Source organism: Myotis daubentonii, chromosome 11, assembly GCF_963259705.1.
Source record: "Myotis daubentonii chromosome 11, mMyoDau2.1, whole genome shotgun sequence".
Taxonomy (NCBI): domain Eukaryota; kingdom Metazoa; phylum Chordata; class Mammalia; order Chiroptera; family Vespertilionidae; genus Myotis; species Myotis daubentonii.
In genome coordinates, this window is record NC_081850.1 from 78,525,217 (window position 1) to 78,547,306 (window position 22,090).

Genomic DNA, 22,090 nt, shown 5'->3' on the forward strand with positions numbered 1-22,090 from the left:
TGGCTTCTGTTTATAAATTTTTTCCTATTTTTGTAATTGTTTTTCGATGATAAAAACAATCCACATTCATTCTGAGAAATATGTCAAAATACAGGAAAAAAATTAAAGAAAATTCTAAATGTTTGTAATCTCACCTACCCTGAATTAACCACTTTTAAACTACTTTTAATAGTACTGTTAACATACCACCCTGAGTTAACATACTGTTCACATTTTGGTGTAGTTCCTTCTGGACTTTTCTCTGTTTTCTCCAAAAGTATTTTGAACAGCTTTATGAGTATACTAGAGGCCCAGTGCATGATTTTGTGCATGGGTGGGGGCTGGGCGGGCAGGGGGGCACGGCCGCAGGAGGGCTCCATCTCGCTCAGTCCCCAGCAAGCTAACCTACCAGTTCAGCCGTGGGCAAACTACGGCCCGCGGGCCGGATCCTGCCCGTTTGAAATGAATAAAACTATTGAAAAAAAAGACCGTACGTACCCTTTTATGTAATGATGTTTACTTTGAATTTATATTAGTTCACACAAACACTCCATCCATGCTTTTGTTCCGGCCCTCCAGTCCAGTTTAAGAACCCATTGTGGCCCTCGAGTCAAAAAGTTTGCTCACCCCTGTACCAGTTGGAGCATGTGCCCCCTGGTGGTCAATGCACGTCATAGTGACTGATCGACCAGTTGACTGTCTGCCCCCTGGTGGTCAGTGCACGTCATAGTGAGCAGTTGAGCAGTCTTAGCATATCATTAGCATACTATGTTTTGATTGGTTGAATTGACAAGCAGACACTTGACATATTAGTCTTTTATTATATAGGATTTTGTTTTATGGATGGGACCACAAACTAGCTTATCTTGTGTTGATAAATATTTTGTACCTTTATGTTTCGCTATTTAAAAATCACTCTATACAGATCATTGTGTGGCTCTTGTAGTATAAATTCCTAGAGGTAGGGCAAAGGTTATGGAATTTTTAAAAGACTGGGTTCGTATTTCCAGTTGGCCTTCTAAAATGTTACAGCAGTTCCTACACCAAGTACAAGCATAGTATGAGAGTGCCCATTTCATTGAAGTCTCACACTATTAGCCTCAAGAAAATGTACCTGCCAATTTAATGGGGAATTTGTATCTCTTTGATTACTAGAGGGTTAACCTGCTTTCCATTTTAATGGTAATTTAAGTTTTCTGTGAATTGCTTATTCATGTTTGGTTTTTTAAACATTTAAATTCTTTATTGTTTCAAGTACAGTGGGGCCTTGACTTACAAGTTTAATTTGTTCCGTGACAGAGCTCTTAACTCAAATTACTCGTATGTCAAATCAATTTTCACAATTACAATGACACGTGATGCTGGGCTGATGTTGTGGCGTTCACTGTGACGTTCGCTGCGCCAACTAGCAGTGGGGTATCTGAAGCTGGCTCGTAACCCGAATTTTAGCTCGCAACTCAAAGCAAAAAGTTGGCCAAGAGACGGCTCATATCTTGAAAAACTCGTTAGTCGGGACACTCGTAAATCAAGGCCCCACTGTATTACATAAGTCTCTTTTTCCCCCATTGACCTCTCCCCAGCCACTCCCACCCCCCAGCACATGCCCTCACCCCCTACTGTCTGAGTCCATTGGTTGCTTATTCACGGTTTTGGTCTATTTTTCCATAGTGGAGGGATTTGTCTTGTTTTTTGATATGCAAAAGTTCTTTTATGTGAAGAATCATCCTTTGTCTAGTAGTTTCATTTAATGTAACGATCGTAGACGCTCTTTTGACTTGCTCCCACTTAACTGACTCGGGCTCAACTACCCTTGCCATGGCACAGATACAGGGCTGCCATACCCCATGTCTGCTGTGAGCACTGCCCCTGCCCCCTGGAGTTGCAGCCACAGCAAAGCCAGTTGTGTTTCTTTCTGAATCTGTTTTGTTGGGGTTTTTTTTTTTTAGATATACTTGTTGTTTTAATTACTTGGTTAATATGAAACCAATGAAATACAAATGTGAAAAGATAATTCTTTCTATGAAAATGAATGCTTTAGACAGACTCAGTAAAGGCAGGTCACTTTTTAAAAATTGCTACTGGGCTAGAGGTGAGGTGAGTAAGGCACCTGTGGATAATTGGAGGGGATGTACTGGATTCCATAGCAAATGGCTCTGAGTTCTCCCTCCACCTGCAGGAAAGTGATCTGGAGATGAGAGTGCATTACAGGTAGGACTTACAGAAGAAGACAACAGCCAGCTCTGAGTGCATAGCCACACCGAAAGGTTAGTCCTTGGCCCTATAGCCAAGACAAGCAAACCAATGCATATTCCAGTAGGGGGAGGAGGTCACATCTACACCAATAAAAGAGAAAGATGCAAACTGACTGTACCTTCACAGTGCCCACCAGCCAATCAGGAGTGAACATGCAAATTAACCCAACAAAGATGGCAGGTTAATTTGCATACACAGACGCCGAGCGGCCAGGGCAGGCATCTGCACTGCCCCAGCTGCTCTGGGTTTCTAGGCAGTGTGGGAAGGTGGAAAGGCGGAAAGGCTGCTCCGGGCCCTAACGAAGGCCCAAAGGTGGCTCCTGGCCGGAGTGAAGGCGGTACCAGCAGCCAGGGGAAGGAAGGCCCATTCTTGCACAAATCTTCGTGCATCAGGCCTCTAGTATTTTAATAAAAAATAATAATTCCCTGCTTTAATGAGCTTTTTTTTTGTTATTGTTAATTGATCAATCCCTCATCACGACGGCACTAAACACACTTTGGAGCACTGGTTCTCAACCTGCTCGCCCTTTAAATACAGTTCCTCATGTTGTGACCCAACCATAAAATTAGTTTTGTTGCTGCTTCATAACTGTAATGTTGCTACTGTTATGAATCGTAATGTAAATATCTGATATGCAGGATGGTCTTAGGCGACCCTTGTGAAAGGGTCATTCAACCACCAAAGGGGTCGCGACCCACAGGTTGAGAACCGCTGCTTTAGAGCCAGTTTAAATACTCAGCAGGGCCTAACAGATCACTACGCCTTTTCCACATTTTAGGGGATGGCAGTGTTATTAGACCCTCCTTTAAATTATCTGTGTCCCTGTGATTCATAAGATAAAATTACCAATCATAGTAATGACATAATTTGGGATGCATTCTTTTAGAAAAACGATTCCTGAAGGTTTACTTCAGTCAGTATACAAAAGCTAGAATTGAAAGATCTTCATTATCTATGTTCTGTTGGGTTATTCCAGAGAGTTATTAAAGAATGCCCATTTTTGAAAGTTCTCCAGTCATGTTTTTGGAAGTTTAGCTTAGTCCCTTAGTCCTGGTTGCCTCCAGTGGGTTTTTTATTTTGTTTTTAAGTGAACGCTGAAGAATCAGGCCTATTCCTTTTTTTTGTTGTTCTTAATCCTCACTTTGGGATATTTTTCTATTGATTTTTACAAAGTGTGGAAGGGAGGGGGAGAGGCAGAGAAAGAAACATCAATATGAGAGAGACACATCGATTGGTTGCCTCCTGCACATTCCCTAACTGGGGCCAGGATTGAGCCTGCAACGGAGGTATGTGACCTTGAGCGGAATTGAACCCAGGACCCTGAATTCAAGTCTGCAGGCTGATGCTCTATCCATCGAGCCAAACCATCTAGGGCAGGCCTATTCTCGAGATGGGTGTTATTGCCCAAGAAAAGATATTGGGTGTCCTCTAATTCCATAAAGAGAGAAAGTTAAAACAGGTTTGTTTTGTTACCATTTGGGTTTGGCTTAAGTATGTGGTAGATCCTTTCATTCTTTCAAATTAGAATCCCCCCCCCCTTTTTTTTAGTTTGATTTCTTATTGTAGTTTCCTGAAATGAGTGCTCATATTTCATTCCATAATATCCTTACAACTGTTAAGGTCCACTTGGAGTAGGTTTGCTGGCTTCAAAGGACCCTTGTGCATGTTTGTCCTCGTCACAGAGAAATTCTAGGGCGGCTGAGTGTAGTTCAAGAAAAAGAAAGGCAGAAAAAAACTTCAGGAGAAAACAATGAATTATTTGACCCTGTAGTGACTAACAGTAAATTATTAAAAGATGTTTATTGGTTTCCAACCTTTAGAATCTACCTATAGACAAAACAAGGAAGATTTTATTATTACAGAATAGAAGACAGCCAACTTTCACAAGGTAAAAGAAAGAGGAAAGAAGGCCCTTTTGGAGAGTGAGCACAGAGTGAGGAAAGCTGGAAGGAAGGCGAGGATGTTAACATAGGTTATGAAGCAGATAGTTGAGGGATAGGTCTCCAGCTGGCAGAAAAAGAAATGTGCAAGTCTGTTACTGAAAATACAAAGGTAACCAGTAGTGGCTAGCACAGGAGAGATGGGGGAGGGGCGCAGGGTTATACAGCTTATGTGTAGAGAGATGGAAATGATGGCCAAAAAAAGAGCTGTTGCCTCCAGGTGTGAAGGAGAGTGGATGGAAAATACTTGTTTTTCATTATAAGCCCTTCTGTAATATTTGGTTTTTAGATGATGTGCATATGTTTTTAAATTTAAGAATGTTTTAAGGCAAGAAACTTCCCCTCTATATTATAACATAAGCAGAGGCAGACTTACGAGGATGGATTATTTCCAGTTCACTTTGAATTGGTGCATTTAAATGGGAACACCACCTTGGAGTGCAAATACGTAGTGTTTTTCGCAAGATTTGGGAAAAGAAGAGTCCATTCTTTACACCACCTTTCTTTTCATATGTAAAGTGCACAGGCGTTAAACAAAATAAATTAGGAATGTATCATTTTGGAAATAACAGAATTTTTTGCTCATGAGAATAAAATGATTTTCCCTAATTATTTTTTATAATTTCTTCTATTCCCTATTTCTCTTTCAGAAGCCCTCCAAAGGCCAGTAGCATCTGACTTCGAGCCCCAAGGTCTGAGCGAAGCAGCTCGTTGGAACTCTAAGGAAAACCTCCTCGCTGGTCCCAGTGAAAATGACCCCAACCTTTTTGTTGCACTGTATGATTTTGTGGCCAGTGGGGATAACACTCTAAGTATCACTAAAGGTAAAAGGGCTGTGGGCAGAGGTGGTAGTTGCAAGAGCCAGAAATTGGGTGAAGTTGTGGCTTGATTGTTCACCCCTTTGCTGATTAAAAGAGCAGATTTAATGTTTGGAATGCAGAGATATCCAAAATAGTCACTTCTCATGAGAGGAGTTCCTGTCCTTCACAAAACTGAGCTTTCCTTCTTCTATCCTGAAAAAGATACCAGACCCAGAAAAACACTTAAAAAAAGTTTTTATTGATTTCAGAGAGGAAGGGAGAGGGATAGAGAGAGAAAGAAACATCAGTGATGAGAGAGAATCTTGGATCGGCTGCCTCCTGCACATCCCCTACTGGTGATTGAGCCTGAAAACCTTTTATGTGCCCTGACCTGGAATTGAACCAGTGACCTCTTGGTTCCTGGTTGATGCTCAACTGCTGAGTCACACCAACTGGGCAAAACACTTTTTTTTTTTTAAAGAAAAGGTATTTTTTTCCTAAAAAGCTTCTTGTATTAAGGCACTTGAGTAAACAAAACATAATAGATCTCTAAAAACTGAGGCTATACGTTTACCTCGGCTTTCAGTACAAACAGGAAGCTTCATGTAGAATGTACTCTTATACACTTAAAATGCATACATTTATGCGGACTTGTTGAAATGAAGTAGGTATTTAGGAATTTGGAGATTTTTAGTAATCATACAAGACTGAGTGAGAATGAGCGAATTAGCTTATGACGCTGATGTGTCTGATTTGCTTCTTTTCTTCTAAGGTGAAAAGCTCCGGGTTTTAGGCTACAATCACAACGGGGAATGGTGCGAAGCCCAAACCAAAAATGGCCAAGGGTGGGTCCCAAGCAACTACATCACGCCCGTCAACAGCCTGGAGAAACATTCTTGGTATCATGGGCCCGTGTCCCGCAACGCTGCTGAGTACCTGCTGAGCAGTGGGATCAACGGCAGCTTCCTGGTGCGGGAGAGCGAGAGCAGCCCGGGGCAGAGGTCCATCTCGCTGAGATACGAAGGCAGGGTGTACCACTACAGGATCAACACTGCTTCTGATGGCAAGGTAGGGGCCCGGCCAGGGGGGCTGATGGGCAGGTGAGGGGGTTATTCTTTGGCCAGGAGAACCCAGAGGTCCTGATGGCTGGGTTGATAGTTATTGCAACAAAACTCAACCAAGAAGGTGTTTGAAGAAGCTTTCAAGTAAACAGTAGGTATCCATTTATTAGCCTTATGAAAGACCTTCTATTGAGGACCAATCACATGATATTATAAGGACTGGTGTGGTTCTCTAATTTTCTTGCTGGACTTTTGTTGTTAGCAGTTTCATAAGATAAGTGGAATATCTGTTGGATTTCGTACATACCTCTTACATTAAGACTCCTCTTTGTAACAAATCTCTTATGATGGTAATTTATCCTCACTGAGGAAAGATTAGATAAAGATGGATATTTTAAAAGTCAAAAGCCACCTTAATATCACCTCCCCAAAATAAGTCTGGTCCATAGCCTTCTGTCTATGGATAAAATCATGTTTGTGTCTAGACACAGTTTTTATACAAAAATGGGATCACATACCTGTAGATTTCCAAACCCAGACTAGTTTTGTAAAGAGGTTGATATACTAGATGGTTTTGTCATCTTCATACAAAGGGTTCTTAAGAGTCCACAAAGGGAAGGGAGGAATGAACACTTAGCAGTTCCTACTGTGTGCTGGGGCATTTCATCTCTTAGTCAATCTTCAGGACAGATATTGCTGTAATCTGCATTTTTGCATTATGAATGGATGGTCAGAGGGATGACATTTCTAGCCCAAGATTAATTGATGGAATTAGGCTGCAACTCCACTGTTTGCTCAGTTGTTGAGGGTAGATAGATGAGTTGTGGGGGTGGGTCCAGATGGTGTATGTATTCTTTAATTATATGTAATACATGCACATGGTTTGAACAAAATGAATTACAATGAAAAGTAATTTTGTCTCCTAATTTAGTACCCTACCCAGAGGCAAACACTGTGACCAGTTTCTTCCAGAGTTACCTGATGTATATATGTTTACATTTGAAAAATAAAACAAGCCATGCATATTGCACAGTGTTCTGCATCTTGCTTTTCCCTGATAATATGTTTTGGAGATTGTTTATGGCAGCACATTTTAGAGCTGCTTCATCCTTATTAATGATTACTAGCGTGGATGGACCATCATTTATTTAAGTAGTCCCTGCTGGTGGATGTTTAGGTTGTTTTCAGTCTTATCTATATACTAGTGGCCCGGTGCACGGATTCATGCTCATTGAAAGGAAATTAATTAGAAGAAATAGTTTAATATCGCTATTCGCCCTTTCTCTATAATAGAAGTGTCAACCAAATTCATGATGGACAATGACAGATCGAAACGCACATGTGCGATTGGTGCCAGCAACTGCTTTATATGTATCGCACTTGCGTGAGTCAACTTAGCCTTTTATATATATGGAATAAACTTGCTTAATTAGACCTGCTTTCTGATGTAGCTAAACTTTTTCCAGCCCAGTGAAGCACCCCAACTTGTCTTTCAGGTAATTGTCAGCAACACAGCAGTAAATATCAACACAAAGCAGATTATTATTGTAGATCACGCAGGGAGAACAAAGTGTAGAATATTTAACTGCAGCAGCGTTTGACTATATTCTGCAGTGAGAAAACCTAAAGTCATTTTCAAGGTCCACCATTTCTTAATTCTTTTCAGTCAGGTCAAATTTCTAAACTTTCTAAATCTCTGTTTTCCAGCTAATGAAAAGAAAATAGGATTCTACCAAGTCTCCTACCTACCTACTCCAGCACTTCCGTGAGGATCAAATGAGATGAGGCACGGGAAAATGCTTCACAGACATTTGGTTAAAGTGTAAAATGTTTGCACCTGGCTATAAAGCAAGTCATGTTCCTGGGCTGAAGAAACTGCAGGGAGGCTAGTGGTTGCTAGAGAGAGGAAGCCGGGCGCTGCTATGTGACGTCATTACCCGGCTCCCATAGCGACCGTTTTCAGGCTGGGCTGGACTGTGGGCCGCATTTCACGCCGTGGGGTCTCGGCAGTGCTGGCTGTGATTTACTTGGTGGGCTGTCCCTCCGGGGTGGTGGCAGGGCCTGTGTCCCACTTGGGGGAAGCCGGGTGTTGCTTTGTCCACGCCAGGTCCGTGGTGCCATTTCTTTGTAAATGGCCAGTTCGTATCACGGCAGTTCCGGCATTGAGCGTCTGCACACTGGTGGTCAGTGCGCATCGGTGCACTGGCAATGCAGACCTGGCACCCACAAAACAACACCTGGCTTCCCCCAAGTGGGACACAGGCACCACCACCACCCAGGAGCGACAGCCCACCAAATCGCAGCTGATGCTGCCAAGACCCCACGGCACAAAATGCGGCCCACAGCCCAGCCCAGCCCGAAAACGGTCACTGTGGGAGCTGGGTAATGACATCACGTAGCAGCGCCCGGCTTCCTCTCTCTAGCAACGACTAGCCTCCCTGCAGTTTCTTCAGCCCAGGAACATGACTTGCTTTATAGCCAGGTGCAAACATTTTACACTTTAACCAAATGTCTGTGAAGCATTTTCCCGTGCCTCATCTTATTTGATCCTCACGGAAGTGCTGGAGTAGGTAGGTAGGAGACTTGGTAGAATCCTATTTTCTTTTCATTAGCTGGAAAACAGAGATTTAGAAAGTTTAGAAATTTGACCTGACTGAAAAGAATTAAGAAATGGTGGACCTTGAAAATGACTTTAGGTTTTCTCACTGTGCAGAATATAGTCAAACGCTGCTGCAGTTAAATATTCTACACTTTGTTCTCCCTGCGTGATCTACAATAATAATCTGCTTTGTGTTGATATTTACTGCTGTGTTGCTGACAATTACCTGAAAGACAAGTTGGGGTGCTTCACTGGGCTGGAAAAAGTTTAGCTACATCAGAAAGCAGGTCTAATTAAGCAAGTTTATTCCATATATATAAAAGGCTAAGTTGACTCACGCAAGTGCGATACATATAAAGCAGTTGCTGGCACCAATCGCACATGTGTGTTTCGATCTGTCATTGTCCATCGTGAATTTGGTTGACACTTCTATTATAGAGAAAGGGCGAATAGCGATATTAAAGTATTTCTTCTAATTAATTTCCTTTGAATGTGCACGAATCCGTGCACTGGGCCACTAGTGCTATTATAAATAGAGGCCTGATGCACGAAATTTGAGCATGGGTAGGGTCCTTAGGCCTGGCCAGCGATCAGGGCCCGTCTGTAGGGTGACTGGAGGGGCAATTGGGGGGGTCCTCACTGGCACCCACCTTGGGCGGCCTGGGGCCTATGGGCTGGGTCAGCTCCTGCATTGAGCATCTGCCCCCTGGTGGTCAGTGCGCCTCATAGCGACCTGTCGGTCTACCGTTCAGTCAGTTTGCATATTAGGCTTTTATTATATAGGATAGGATTCTCTTATAAGATGGCTTTTAAACCTTTAAAAAAAACTTGGCTTGCTGTAAAATCACTACCAAATACGTTTGTAACATACTCATGCAACCCTGCTTACTCCTAATATATGTAATGCACTCTGATATTTTGTATGCTTCTGTTTCTTTTTTTCTTAAATTCTGGTCATAATCTACTAAATTGATTCCATAGACTCCCTAGTGGGTCATGCCTTGCAGTTTGGAAAAACACTGCACGTACTACTTTGTGTACAGTGGAGCATATGCAAGTTGTTGCTAGAACTGGTGGAAGGGAATGTACATATACATTTGTGTGGATATCACCCACTTTCCTTCTGTGGAGATCGTACGAATGTGCTTTCTTACCAGCAGGGTATAAGAGAACATGTTTTTCCTCACCCTCCTCAGCAGCACACTATCAGACTTGTAAAAACATCTCTCTGATTGGTAAAGCTGGTATCTTGTTACATTTAATATGCATGTGTCACATTTTGAATGATTCCTATGCCTTTTACTAAATGCATCTTTTCCTACATTTCTGAAATACACCAAATTTACATATATATTTAGGTCTGTTGATCTCTCTTCTTCCATTGGTCTTTCTGTACATGTGCCAATACCAGACTTTTACTTTGTAGTGCTTTATAATGTTTTAATGCCTGGTAGAGCTAGTCCCCTCTTCTTAATCTTTTTAGCATTTTTATGATTATTCTCACATGTTCATTTGTACCATCCATACAAATGCATATAGTGTATACATATATATGCATATTTAATTTTTCTACCTGTACTTTTCGCATGTGTTAAAGTCCTTTGACCAAAGTCCTGCTGCCAGTTTCTGATGCTTCTCATCACGGCAGACATCTTTGTGCCAGCACTGTGGTTTGTGTGGCAGACAGCATAGTCGCTGTTGATGTTTTTCGGGACTTGTCCCAGATGTGGAGCTAGGACCTTCCATTCTGCAGATGTAGGCCCTTGGAAACCTTGCCTTCAGACCACATGGGTGCCTTTTTAATGAGTTAGAACAGCAGAGTGCACCTAAAGGAGGTGATTTCTTGCAGCTGACACGTTGCTTCCCATCTGTGCTGTTCTTCCAAGGCAGGCCATGCTGCGTGGTCATCAGTTGAGGTTTGTATTGAACAGGGCAGTGGTCTCTTCCCCCTGGGTGTTTAATGAGCACCCTTGCTGGCAGATGCAGGCAGGCATGATCTAGTTGGACAATTCAAAGGGAGAGAGCAAGGCCTACGTGTAGGATGCATGACTTGCAGACTGAGAGTCAGCCGATGAAGACAGCCCTCCGTCTAAAACAGTGGTTCCCAACCTTCCTAATGCCGCGACCCTTTAATACAGTTCCTCATGTTGTGGTGACCCCCAACCATAACATTATTTTCGTTGCTACTTCATGACTGTAATTTTGCTACTGTGATGAATCGTCATGTAAATATCTGATATGCAGGATGTATTTTCATTGTTACAAATTGAACATAATTAAAGCATAGTGATTAATCACAAAAACAATATGTACTTATATATGTGTTTTCCGATGGTCTTAGGCGACCCCTGTGAAAGGGTCGTTCTACCCCCAAAGGAGTCGCGACCCACCGGTTGAGAACCGCTGGTCTAAAAGCTGGTGTGCGCCAGGGGTTCCTTTCACTGCAGGTGCAGCACAGGACACTCATTTGATCAGGCGCTACCCACCACTGGGCAGCTCATCAAAGGCCTCGGCCTCTCGCCCTTCTCCCTCCCTGACAAAGGCCTCCCTTTAGCTGTTTGCACCTGGAGGCGTCCTGGCTCCCAGGGTCATCGGGCAGCCATCTGCGGAGGCTCCTCTGAGGGCTGCACCTCGGGGCTGTGTTGGGTGGGGTCCTGCTCCTGGAATGTGCGGAGCAGCCTCAGAACAGGGAGGGAGGTATCGCAGTGTCCGACTGGCTAGGCACTGACAACGCTGCTCGCGCAGAGCGTTGCTGCAGTCCTTCCTGGATTTCCAAGAAGAACATGGAAGGTTGGTAGGAGGGACAGGCTGGGGCTGAATACGTTTAATCTTGATCTTCAGAAAACAACTGAATTTCACAGATTCTTCTGTAAGGCTCCAGAGGGTTTCTTCCGTCTCCGCCCTCTTGGCTCCGATTTGCCTCTCCGTGTGCTGAGCTCTCGGCAGCAGCCGCAGCCAGGCAGCCCGGGGCCACCAGCTCGGCCCAGCGCCCAGGGCCGGGGCTTAGAGCTGGACTCTTGAAAGGCCCCACCAGACTGAGTCACTGCTGTTTCCTTAGTCTTGACAGCTTCAAAATCTTCAGATCTCCTGGGCCTGGGATGTCATTCTCCCATGCTTCCTCAGAATTTGTGATCCTCCGCCAACGATGTGGAATTAAAGACTGATTTTTATTCACCACCCCCTCCAAATCCTCCCTAGTGCTTCTGGTTGTGTCTTCACATTAGTTCTGTGAGGTGCCCTGTCAGGTCCCCCAATTTCTTACAGCCCTTGATGGAGTCTTTTCTTTGAAGAGATGCCCAATGACCCTTATTTCCTCAGCCTGCTGGAGTGGCAGGTGCAGGGTGACAGGAGTGGAATTTGGGCTCACGCTTTAGCGGAGGTGGCAGGATGGGCCAATATGTAATTTCTAGAATTTTAAGATTTATGCCCCCTGACAGAGGCTTGGCAGGTGCAGGCCTCCTGGTGAGAAGCCTGCTGAACCTGGCTGGCCTTCCCTTTTGGAGGGGCCTGGGAGCGGTGCTGAGCACTGCTGAATTGTGAAGCACTGCCCGCGAGAGGCTCTCCGGGGAAGGGCGCTCCTGGCGAGAGCCTGTGAACAGGACACCTAGGGTGGGACTCCAGGGTCAGGCGCCTCCAGGGTACACGAGTCTAAGCTCTGGTAAGCCTGGGAGACGGCTGTCAGGGGGAAAGCCGTTCCTGTTGAGTTTCTTTGACAAGCCCTGTCTGTCGGGTTCCTGATGATCAGGAAGAGGCCCTGCCCTGGCTGAGCACCCAGAGGTTTATGTAACCGGCCGCATAGCATAGTGACATGCCATTCATAATGCTAATTTCCCTTTCTTCTCTGAACATGCCATGAATTCCTGATGGAGATTACTCGGGTCACTAGCAAAAGCTGCTAAAAAACTAGAAGTAATCAGAGGGAAGCCATCAGACTTCTTGACCGTTAGAAGATGGCTGTGCAGTGCATTTAAGGAAGAATAATTTTAATACTTAATAAGTGTCGGTATATAAATTTTATGTTGAAAGATGAACTGAGTCACAGGGTCTGTAAATTTAATTATTGAAAAGGGTGAAGTTTGTCCAGTCATTGAAAGCTCCCATAACTCTGAAACGTCTAACCGAGGAGCCTGTGAGGGAATCAAATGACACCAAGAACAAATTCTACATGAACTAGGGCTTGGGGAGCCATTAGCATTCTGGCAATTGAGGGAGCATGATCTTCGGGTTGGGGAGCACTCCTTTCGAGCTGAGGCGGAGAGAGAGGTAATGAGCCGGGCCCCAGGTGACCTGCCTGTGCTGTGCCAATGATGTCCAAGGTGGGGGTGCTCTGAGGCCAGGGAGTGCCTTCTCGAACGGCGCACTCTCTTCTCGCCATTGCTTGGTAGGGAGGGCACTGCACGCTGAGCTAAGCCGAGAGAGGAGGGCGTGGAGCCTCGCAACCTGAAGTAAAGTATTTGCACGCCTGGCAGACTTTTTCAGAGAGGGGTGGGGCTTTAAGAGCTGTCCCCACGTCCCATTGGGTCTGTGACCTGCACTTGGGTCGGGACTAACACTGATGGTGCTGTGCAGGCTGAGGGGAGGCCCGGCAGGCGGACTGCGCTCCCCCAGCCCCGGCACTGCATCTGTTCAGGCGTCTGAGCATGTCGCACGGCATGTCCCTAGAGCAAGTCACTTCAAGGTGCTCTCAGGCATAAAAGTGGGGCCTTCTGGTGGGCCGCCTCCTTACCCTCCAAGGTCCTGCCATTCGAGGCACCATCTCACAGAGGGACAAGCTCCCCAGACCTGTGGAGTCTTTCTGGACGTTACCTCTCTAAGCAGCAAAAAGAGAAAATCTCCTTGTTGATGAATCTTATTTAATATCCTGTTGAGGGTAATGGAAGGGATCAGCTTGTGTATTTGTCATTTCCTTCCTGTAAAGCACTTTGTCTGGTATCACAGCATCTGAAAGGAGTGGAGCGACCGTAGCCAGCAGCCAAGGCCTTGGCCTTGCCCTGTGTGCTCCGGCCTTTCCTTCCCTTCCTTTAAGTAACCAGATGTACAGCCACAGCCAACTGGTCCTGCTCCTCTTTCTCTCTCCTGCCCCAGGCATCATCCCTGTTCCAAGCCTTCATTCCTCCCTCCCACACCTTTGCAATTTGAGCAAGTCTTCCGAACACCTCGTCGTGATTTTGAGTATTCTCTCCGCCTTCTTCAGGATGGTGGGCCGGCCTCGGTGAGCCAGTAGATTCAGTTCTGTGCCTGGAGTCCACATGTTCTGTGGGGATTTTAATGTGGAATTGATTCCCTCACCACATCACTGAAGCAGAGAGAAGAAAAAAGATAGCTGTCGCCATCCACATGGCCCTCTGCCTCCTTCCTTTGCCTCCCCCATCTCTTGTGTCTAGGTGAGAACTCCTGGTGGCGGGGCTCCCTGCACAGCTGCTCACCGCCGCACATCTCAGAGAGGGACTCGCGTGCACTGGTGTCTGAAGGCCGCCTGGCTTCCTGTGTGGAAAAGCCCGTGTGGCCCTCCACGGCCTGGCTCTCCTGCGGCGCGCTGACCAGCACCCCATGGGGTCCGGGGCTGGGCCTCGCGGGGCTGGGCCCCTGGTGCTTCTTACTCGGCCCAAATCCAGGAAGTAGGAATGAGAGGACATTTATGCTTTGTTCAGTAGTTTTCATCTCTGATCACTGTTTAGTTCTAGATAATTATATAATTATAGGTAATAACGATAGGTTTTAATAAGCATAATTATCCTATATAATAAGGCTAATATGCAAATTGTCCCCTCAACCGGGAGTTCGGCAGTTCAACCAGGGGGTGGAGCCAGCCGGCCAACCTCCCCCATTCCCTCCCCTGGCCAGATGGGTCCCCATCAGGGCAGGCTGGCCGGACCCCACCCATGCATGAATTCGTGCACCGAACCTCTAGTTTTTAAATATTTTCTAATCAATACTTTCAAAGTTCTATCCTTCACTACTATAATCAACAACTATTACCAGGTACCTATTAGGTGCTCATTCTTGTTCTCAACATTGGGGCTACAGGATAAAAATGGATATTTTAGGGCTTTGCTCTCATGTAGCTGACATTCTAGAAAGTGGAGACAGCCCATCAACAAGCCGATAAAACAGAATTATCAGTCAGTGGTGAGTGTGGCGCAGAGGAGTAAGACGGGATATGGTAGTGCTGGGTGGTGACTTTAGGTCGGGTGCCCAGGGAAGACTGTTTGGACGTTTACGCTGGGCTCAGGATGGCAAGAGAACAGGCCTGTGCTAGTGAAGGTAGGCAGGTGGAGGGTTTCACTCAGGAAGCAGATGCAGAGGCCCGGGGGCATCTTATTGCGTCATTCTGCGTTAGCCGGAATTGTCATGCACGTGATAGCCTGGGTGGCCCTTGGTCCTATGTGGAGAGCCCGTTATCTGCGGGCTTGCTGTGCATACATTAAGGCTCACAAAGTGGGTTTGCTGGAGCGGAGTTTGTATTTACTCTGTGGGCTCTTTTCCTCAGCTCTACGTGTCCTCAGAGAGCCGCTTCAACACCTTGGCCGAGTTGGTTCATCATCACTCCACTGTGGCAGACGGGCTCATCACCACTCTCCACTACCCAGCCCCCAAGCGCAACAAGCCCACGGTGTACGGCGTGTCCCCCAACTACGACAAGTGGGAAATGGAGCGCACGGACATCACCATGAAGCACAAGCTGGGAGGAGGCCAGTACGGGGAGGTGTACGAAGGCGTGTGGAAGAAATACAGCCTCACGGTGGCCGTGAAGACCTTGAAGGTAGGCCGGGGCCGCGGGCCGGGAGCCCGAGAGCCTTCTCTGCTGCGGGGCTCAGAGAGACGGCGCGTTGTCTGCAGGTGCGCGGAGGGGCCCTTTCCAGGGGGCTGCCGGCTGCACACAGGGCCGAGGGGTCCGTGGGTGCCGAGGAGTTGACTCGTGAGTCTGTTTCTTTGCACTTTGAGTCACGCTCATAATCTCGGTGTGTTTCCACATATGGTGAGGGCTGAGAAGGGCTGCGGTTTTTGGTGTAAAAAGATGAGTCATTTGGAGAAGTTTTTTTCATTCGATGGCAAGAGCCTTTTAAAGCCGTGGGTTTCCGTTCTGTTTGTGTGGCATTTGAATCACTTCCTATTGAGAGTTAAGGGAAGGAAGGAAGGAAATAAAAACCTAGTTTTGAAAGGAGATTTAACCAAAATGCATTTGACATTTCTGTGGGTTTTTGTTGGCAGCTTTGAAAAGCAAGTGCTATTTGTTTCTAAGCAGGTTCCAGTTCTCTTTATTGTGTGTCCCGACTTACGGAATTAAGGACACATTAAGGCAGCGGTTCTCAACCTGTGGGTCGCGACCCCTTTGGCGGTCGAACGACCCTTTCACAGGGGTCGCCTAAGACCATCCTGCAGATCAGATATTTACATGATGATTCATAACAGTAGCAACATGACAGTTATGAAGTAGCAACGAAAATAATGGTATGGTTGGGTCACAACATGAGGAACTGTATTTAAAGGGCCAGGAGGCTGAGAACCACTGCGTTAAGGCTTCTTACTAATGCGGATCACCTGCCCCGCCCCCTTCTTTCTTGTTATCTGTGACTTTCATCCTCTCTGCTAATGTGTAATGTGCGGCGTTTCCAGGCGGCTTGTTTTCCTTTTGGAAATCTTTAGGATGCCCAGGAAGGAAGTTTTAATTTGCAGCCTTCTTCCCTGTGTGATCGCGCTTTACCTGTGGCGAGAGTGTCCCCTAGTGTTGACCTGCATGATTTTCACTTGTTTTAAGTGAACTCCGACTATGTGGGCGGACGTGTGCACAGAAACTGAGGGAGTCAGCCCCTTTTTGCAGCTAAAGGAAAGGAAAAGAACTGAAACATCCACTGCTGAGAAAATGGACCCAGGTTCTCTATGTGTACGCTTCTCAAATGGCCGTCAGGCGCACGCAGCGAGACCGTGCAGCCCAAGCACTCGCCTTTAGGGACTCCGTCACTCTCCTGGTAGCCTCACTCAGAGACACAGGAAGGTGGAAATGACGATTTCTGATTAATAAAAAGCGACGCTTCAGAGAAAAGGTCACAGTCTTTAGGCCTAGCAACCAAAAGAGCTTCCTGACACTGTATTCAGTGTGACCCCTGAGATCTGTCCTGGGGCCAAGACTGACATTTGGGTGTGGGGTGGTGGTGGTGTGGTTTAGGGTCACCTTGTGGACTCCTGTGTATTTTCCAGATGGGATTTTTAAAATTTAATAAGCATTTATGAGTTCCTTACTTTTGTTTGCCAGACCCTGTGCTTAACACTGGGGTTGTGAAATGAATTAGACAGAGGTCTTCACTTCAGGCTAGTCTAGGTAGTTAGGATGGTCTAGTTAGTAGTAGGCAATCTAGTTAGTAGGAGAAATGAGCAAGTATGTCAGTAATCGTAGTGAGTGTGACAAGGACCACGTAAGGTATGAGCGTGGCACTGTGTCACTTCACAGGAGTGAGCTCTGCTTGGTGGGGAGGAAGCATGGAGGGACTCGGGAGCTGGGGCCATAGTGGAGGTGCAAGCCCTGGCCAAGGGAGCAAAGGCCAGGAGAGACAGGTGGAGGGCAGAGAGGGCACAGCCAGGGGGCTCGAACCCGGCTGAGGAGCTGGGCTACTATCCTGGAGGCAGTGGGGCCCCTTGAGGGGCTTGATGCACAGGAGTAGGGCGATAGGATTTGTGTTTCACAGAGATGGCGACACTGGTGAGCCCTAGAAAGAACTGAACAGCCATTGCCCTGCCGCTTACAGACCCGGGAGCGCAGAAAGGGGTGTGTGCTTGTGCTGCAGCACCTCCATTTAGCGCTCAGTTGCGGACTTGGGCCAGGGACACTGGGCCTTGACCTGTTAAAAGCCAGGATGTCACCCACACATTTGCCAGGATTTGCAGAATGAAACAAGGAAGACTAAAAGTACAAAATACACTGGATTTCAGTCCAGGCAAGGCTTGCGTGAAAACTTTAAAAAGAGGTAGAGCGCGTGCAACTTGAAATGTGAGGGAGGCCCAGCTGGCGCTGTGCTGGTGGTTTCTGAGCAGCTGAAGAAGGCGGTTTCAGAGGAGGGACTTCTGTAACTCGGTGGTGCTGGTAGTTTCTTATGCCAGTGAATCAGAATGATCTGGAATGTACTTCTCTAATGACTTATTTTTAAACTTTATTATATGCTTTTAATGATTTTCCCCAAGAGCCTTATTAACTTATGGTCCCAAGGTACAGGATCCAGTTGCATGGAGTTCTGTGAGCAGTCACCCCAAGTGGTAGCCATTTAGGGAAAGGAAAATGCATCATTATCTTGAGGGATGTTAACCCAAAACATGGTACTAAGTGACTGCTAAATAAATGGTCCCTCCCTCCCCCTCACACTGCATAAAACATCTCTGTGTCCCCCACTTATCAGATAAGATTAGTGTCAGCACTTCGAGCATTTACCTCCACTGTAGAAGTTGAGGACTTGGAGTGGACTCTAAGTGACAGTGATGGCTGACATTTACTGAGCTCTTACCACGTGCCTGGAAGAGCTCCGAGTGCCTTGCATATATCATCTCAGTTAAACCTTGCAACAACTTTAAGAAAAGGGTAGTACTATTTCCACCATTTAAAGATTGAAAAAACTGAAGCAGAGGGAGTTTAAGTAACTGGGCTGGATTACACAGGAGTGGCAGGGACGGGCTTTAAACCCAGACATCCTGCTTCCAAGCCCAGTGATTACAATGTTGTCACTCAGGCTCTTACTCTCCATATACCACAAAATATATACATAAACCACGGTTATGCATCTTAAAAATCACCTTTCCCTCTCCCCATTCACTTCCCTCATAGACGGTAGCCATGATCTGCCTTTTTCTTCAAGACTCCTTGGAAAACCTTGCCGCTCTCTACCAGGTGGTCCTCCAAACCAGATGGCCCTCCGCTCAGTGCCTCTTCGTGCCAGACCCCAGTGGGCCCCTAAGTCGGTCTCTTCCCTCATCCCTGTCCTGCCAGGGATGTGTTGTTGTATTGTTGGCCCCTCAAAGGGCACAACCCGCAGGGGGAGCAAGGCCCTACATTTAACCAGGACTCCTCACTGAACCACCAGGCAGCCTTGGCCCCTATACCTTCAGGCATAAGGAAGACCAGAAGAAAGCAGGAGAAAAAAAGGAGGCACTAGGTTGACCCCTATGGGTGGGAAACTGGAAATACAGAGAAGGCTTACTGATGGGGAACTACTAGTTTGAATTTTGACAATATTCAGTAGGTCATAGGCTTGACTTTACCCTTGTTAATGGCAGGATGTGCCTAAGAGAACCAATTGTCAGGTACAAAAAGCCCCAAGTTTCACAGGAGTTGTGTTCCAAGTTAGTTTGTAAGTCAGTTTTTTCCTGTGAAACCGTTGTGTAAGTTATAGAATTTGGAAAAGACTACTGTTAGTCCAGTTTGGATGTTATGATTGAATCATAAGCTAACTAATTTACCATTAAAATAGTGGAACATAATGTTGTTATATGTTGACTTAAAATTGTACCCAGTTCTTTACCTATTTTTCAAACAGGTAAGATATGCACAGCCTCCTCCTTGATTTTTGTGTCTTTCCAGAAATAGTCCGCGTGTGCATGGTTTTCAGCCATGTGACGGCATGCCGTAGACGCTGCCCCGCACCTTCTGTGTCGACTTCTCGTAACTTGACGGTTGTTCCTTGTCACGCACGTCAGGTTGTCGCCTCGTGTGGCCGTGTCTCAGGATGTACCGATCTCGGCGGGCTTTTGTGTTCTTCCCAGGACTTGACTGTTATAAGCAGTGCCACGGGTGCTTCCTGTTTGCACATGCGGCTGAGCGGCCTGCTGGGTCAGCTCGAGCAGAACCACTGGATCGAGGGCCACGTGCATTTACGGTTGTGACCGACTCCCAGGGGCTCCCAAGGAGCCCGCCCTTTTGCACGCTGCCGGCGGTGTTGAGGATGCGCGGGCCTCCTGTCCCCTCACCAGCTCAGTGTGTGGGTTGTACGTGTGTCCTTTCCCCCCAGGAAGTCGGTGCTATTGGAGAGCTCCAGGAACGAGTGGGATGAAGGGCTCCCCGCAGCACTGACCCGGGACCGTCCTCGCAGTGGCTCTCCGGCTTCTCCAGGGGCCGTGCCCCCGGAGAGGCCGCGCAGCGGCGCCCACTGTTGCCGTGCGCACTGGGCCTGGGCGGCGTCTCTCCTGGCTGCGAGCTAGCCCGGATGTGGCGGCCGCCTGTGGGGACCAGGCCCTGGGGCTTCCTCTGTGAGGTGCTTTCCTGTGGGTGTTCGCTTGGGCTTCAAGTCCCCTCTCTGCTCTGTGCCCACCTTCCTCGCAGAGCCGTCTGCCCCAGCCTGCCAGTGCTTTACACGTGCTGACCCCGGTCCACCTGATGGGTGAAGGGTGGTCCTCCCGTGGTTGTCACCCTGCTCCCCTAACGCGCCAGAAATATGTGGAAACGGATCTCTCAGACAGAAAGGAGCCCTGGGCCAGGGCCGGGGTCCTCACTCAGGGAGGCGGTGAGAGCCCTAAAAGCTACAGCAGCAGCAGGGCGTGGAGCCATTTTTAAAACTTATTTTTAATGACGTAGAATACGCACTCTGGGAGGTGAGCCAGTGAGCACACAGATGAAGCCGGTTAGAACATACCTGAGAGAGGTTGAGTCTGGGAGAATGTATCTGTGAGAAAGACAAAAACAGTGTTAAAGACCAGCCTGTCATAGATACAAGCAGCGTATTCAGTCTCCTTCTCGGGAGTGGAGACCAGCTGTCTTCATAGTAATGAGCATTCCGCTGGCGGAGTGCTAACCGCGGCCTGGGCACTGCACGGGCACTGCACAAGGGACACTGCTGTTCTCTCCGTTCGTAGACGCGAACACGGCAGCGCGTGCTGGCCTCCGTGTGACCTGTCTGTAAGTCACTCGGGTCCACAGAGACAGAGCCTGGTCGGCAGAACTCACCAGCGTCTCTTAACCTCTGGGCCATGCCCGCCAAAAGTTCACTCGCACCTGGGCCGGGCCAGCAGTCCTTGTGAAGAGAGGCCGGTGACCCTCCTCCCTAACAGATGAGCCTGAAATTCACCCTAATTAATCTGAGCAAGTTTTATTTTACTATATAAATGGAAGAATTCTCTTCAGAAACATGGTGGGAAGTTTTTAATGGAATTGAAGGAATGTGAATGTAGCAGGGTCGCATCAGGGACAGGTCACCTTACCATAGCGACATGCAGTGTGCTGTTAGCAGTTTCCATGGAGTTGAAGCAGGTGAACCAGCAGAGGGAGACAAGTTCACACTGACTGTCCTGAAAGGAAAAACAGCCCGGGATTGATGTCTGCTGTCCACACAGGTGCAAGCATGTGTTGGAGTGAATGAAGAGAGAGAGGCTGGCAGAGAGGAGGGAACAATACAACCTTTGGAAGTTGTGTTGTTCTTTTGTTCATGCCCAAGTCTCAGGATCTAGAACATGGTTCTTTTAGAGATGAGCCAGTAGCTATAAGAACAAGTGATGTTTCTGACATTATTTTCCCTGTGCGTGGTTTTTTACATGGCATTTTAAAATAAAAAAACTCTGCATGTCTAGAAAACTTCATGGGAGAGCTACTTTTTGAACATATTGTTGGCCAAGCGAGATTCTTAAAGACCCTGGTCCTACATGAGCAGTGTTGAGTCTCCGGTTCTGGCAGGCATTCGCTCTTTGCCATGAGCCTGTCAGCTGGTAAATCAGAGCGCTCCACGCCCAGAGCAGCACGGTCGGCTGAGCATGTTGAGGAGTAGAGAGGACTCGCAAGAATTAAACGGCTAATGGGGTGGCAGCAGGGATGAGTCCCTTTCCCCAGATAGCTTGACACAGAGACTACCAGCCATGTTTAATTGACATTTAGAGCAGCTCGCCATTTTTAAAGAGCAATAAATTGTTTCGGAGTTTCTGTCTCACAGCCCTAATTAAGCACAGTGATAATGGGCTGACACGTAACTCATCGGTCACGCTTCGCTGGTAAACACAGTAGACCCAAAGCAGGGGAGCGCTGAGAGGCCGGCTGTCCTCTGGAAGTCTGCCCTCAGGAATGTGCGGTCAGGTGAGGACGGCATCAGATCTTGGTCTCCCGAAGGGGCAGGAGGAATCTAGTTTTCAAGAAGTCACCCCCATCTCCCATGCGCGCTTTCTCTTCAGTAAAACTCAAACTCCATGTTGAAACTTGGATGGTGGCGTCGTTGCCTTTATAGCCAGGCTCTCACAGCAAACAGACCATGTCCTTTACCGCCACCTGCTTCCTGTGTTGTAGACAGTGGGTTCTTTAAGTGAAAAAGAGGTTTACCCAACAGAAGCCACAACAAGGCTCTGGTACAATAGGGTCTACCACAGGGCCCGGCGCCGCAGCGCTCCGCACTGCAGCTCAGAGCAGCGATTTCAACCCTTTCCATCTCACACATAACCAGATTACTAAATTCAGCGCACCAAAAAGCATATTTTTCTGCCAATCTGACCCAAAAAAGG

General features: G+C 47.0%; 1 protein-coding gene across 3 annotated transcripts in view; it reads left to right on the forward strand.

Annotated features, from left to right (window-relative positions):
* The window catches only part of ABL1 (ABL proto-oncogene 1, non-receptor tyrosine kinase), a 95,275-nt gene that overhangs the window by 61,335 nt on the left and 11,850 nt on the right, over window positions 1-22,090 (forward strand). For all 3 annotated transcript variants that reach the window (XM_059658337.1, XM_059658339.1, XM_059658338.1), the window contains exons 2-4: window positions 4,823-4,996; window positions 5,745-6,040; window positions 15,123-15,395. In XM_059658337.1, the coding sequence (XP_059514320.1) occupies window positions 4,823-4,996; window positions 5,745-6,040; window positions 15,123-15,395 (743 nt within the window). The remainder of the gene's footprint in view (window positions 1-4,822; window positions 4,997-5,744; window positions 6,041-15,122; window positions 15,396-22,090) is intronic.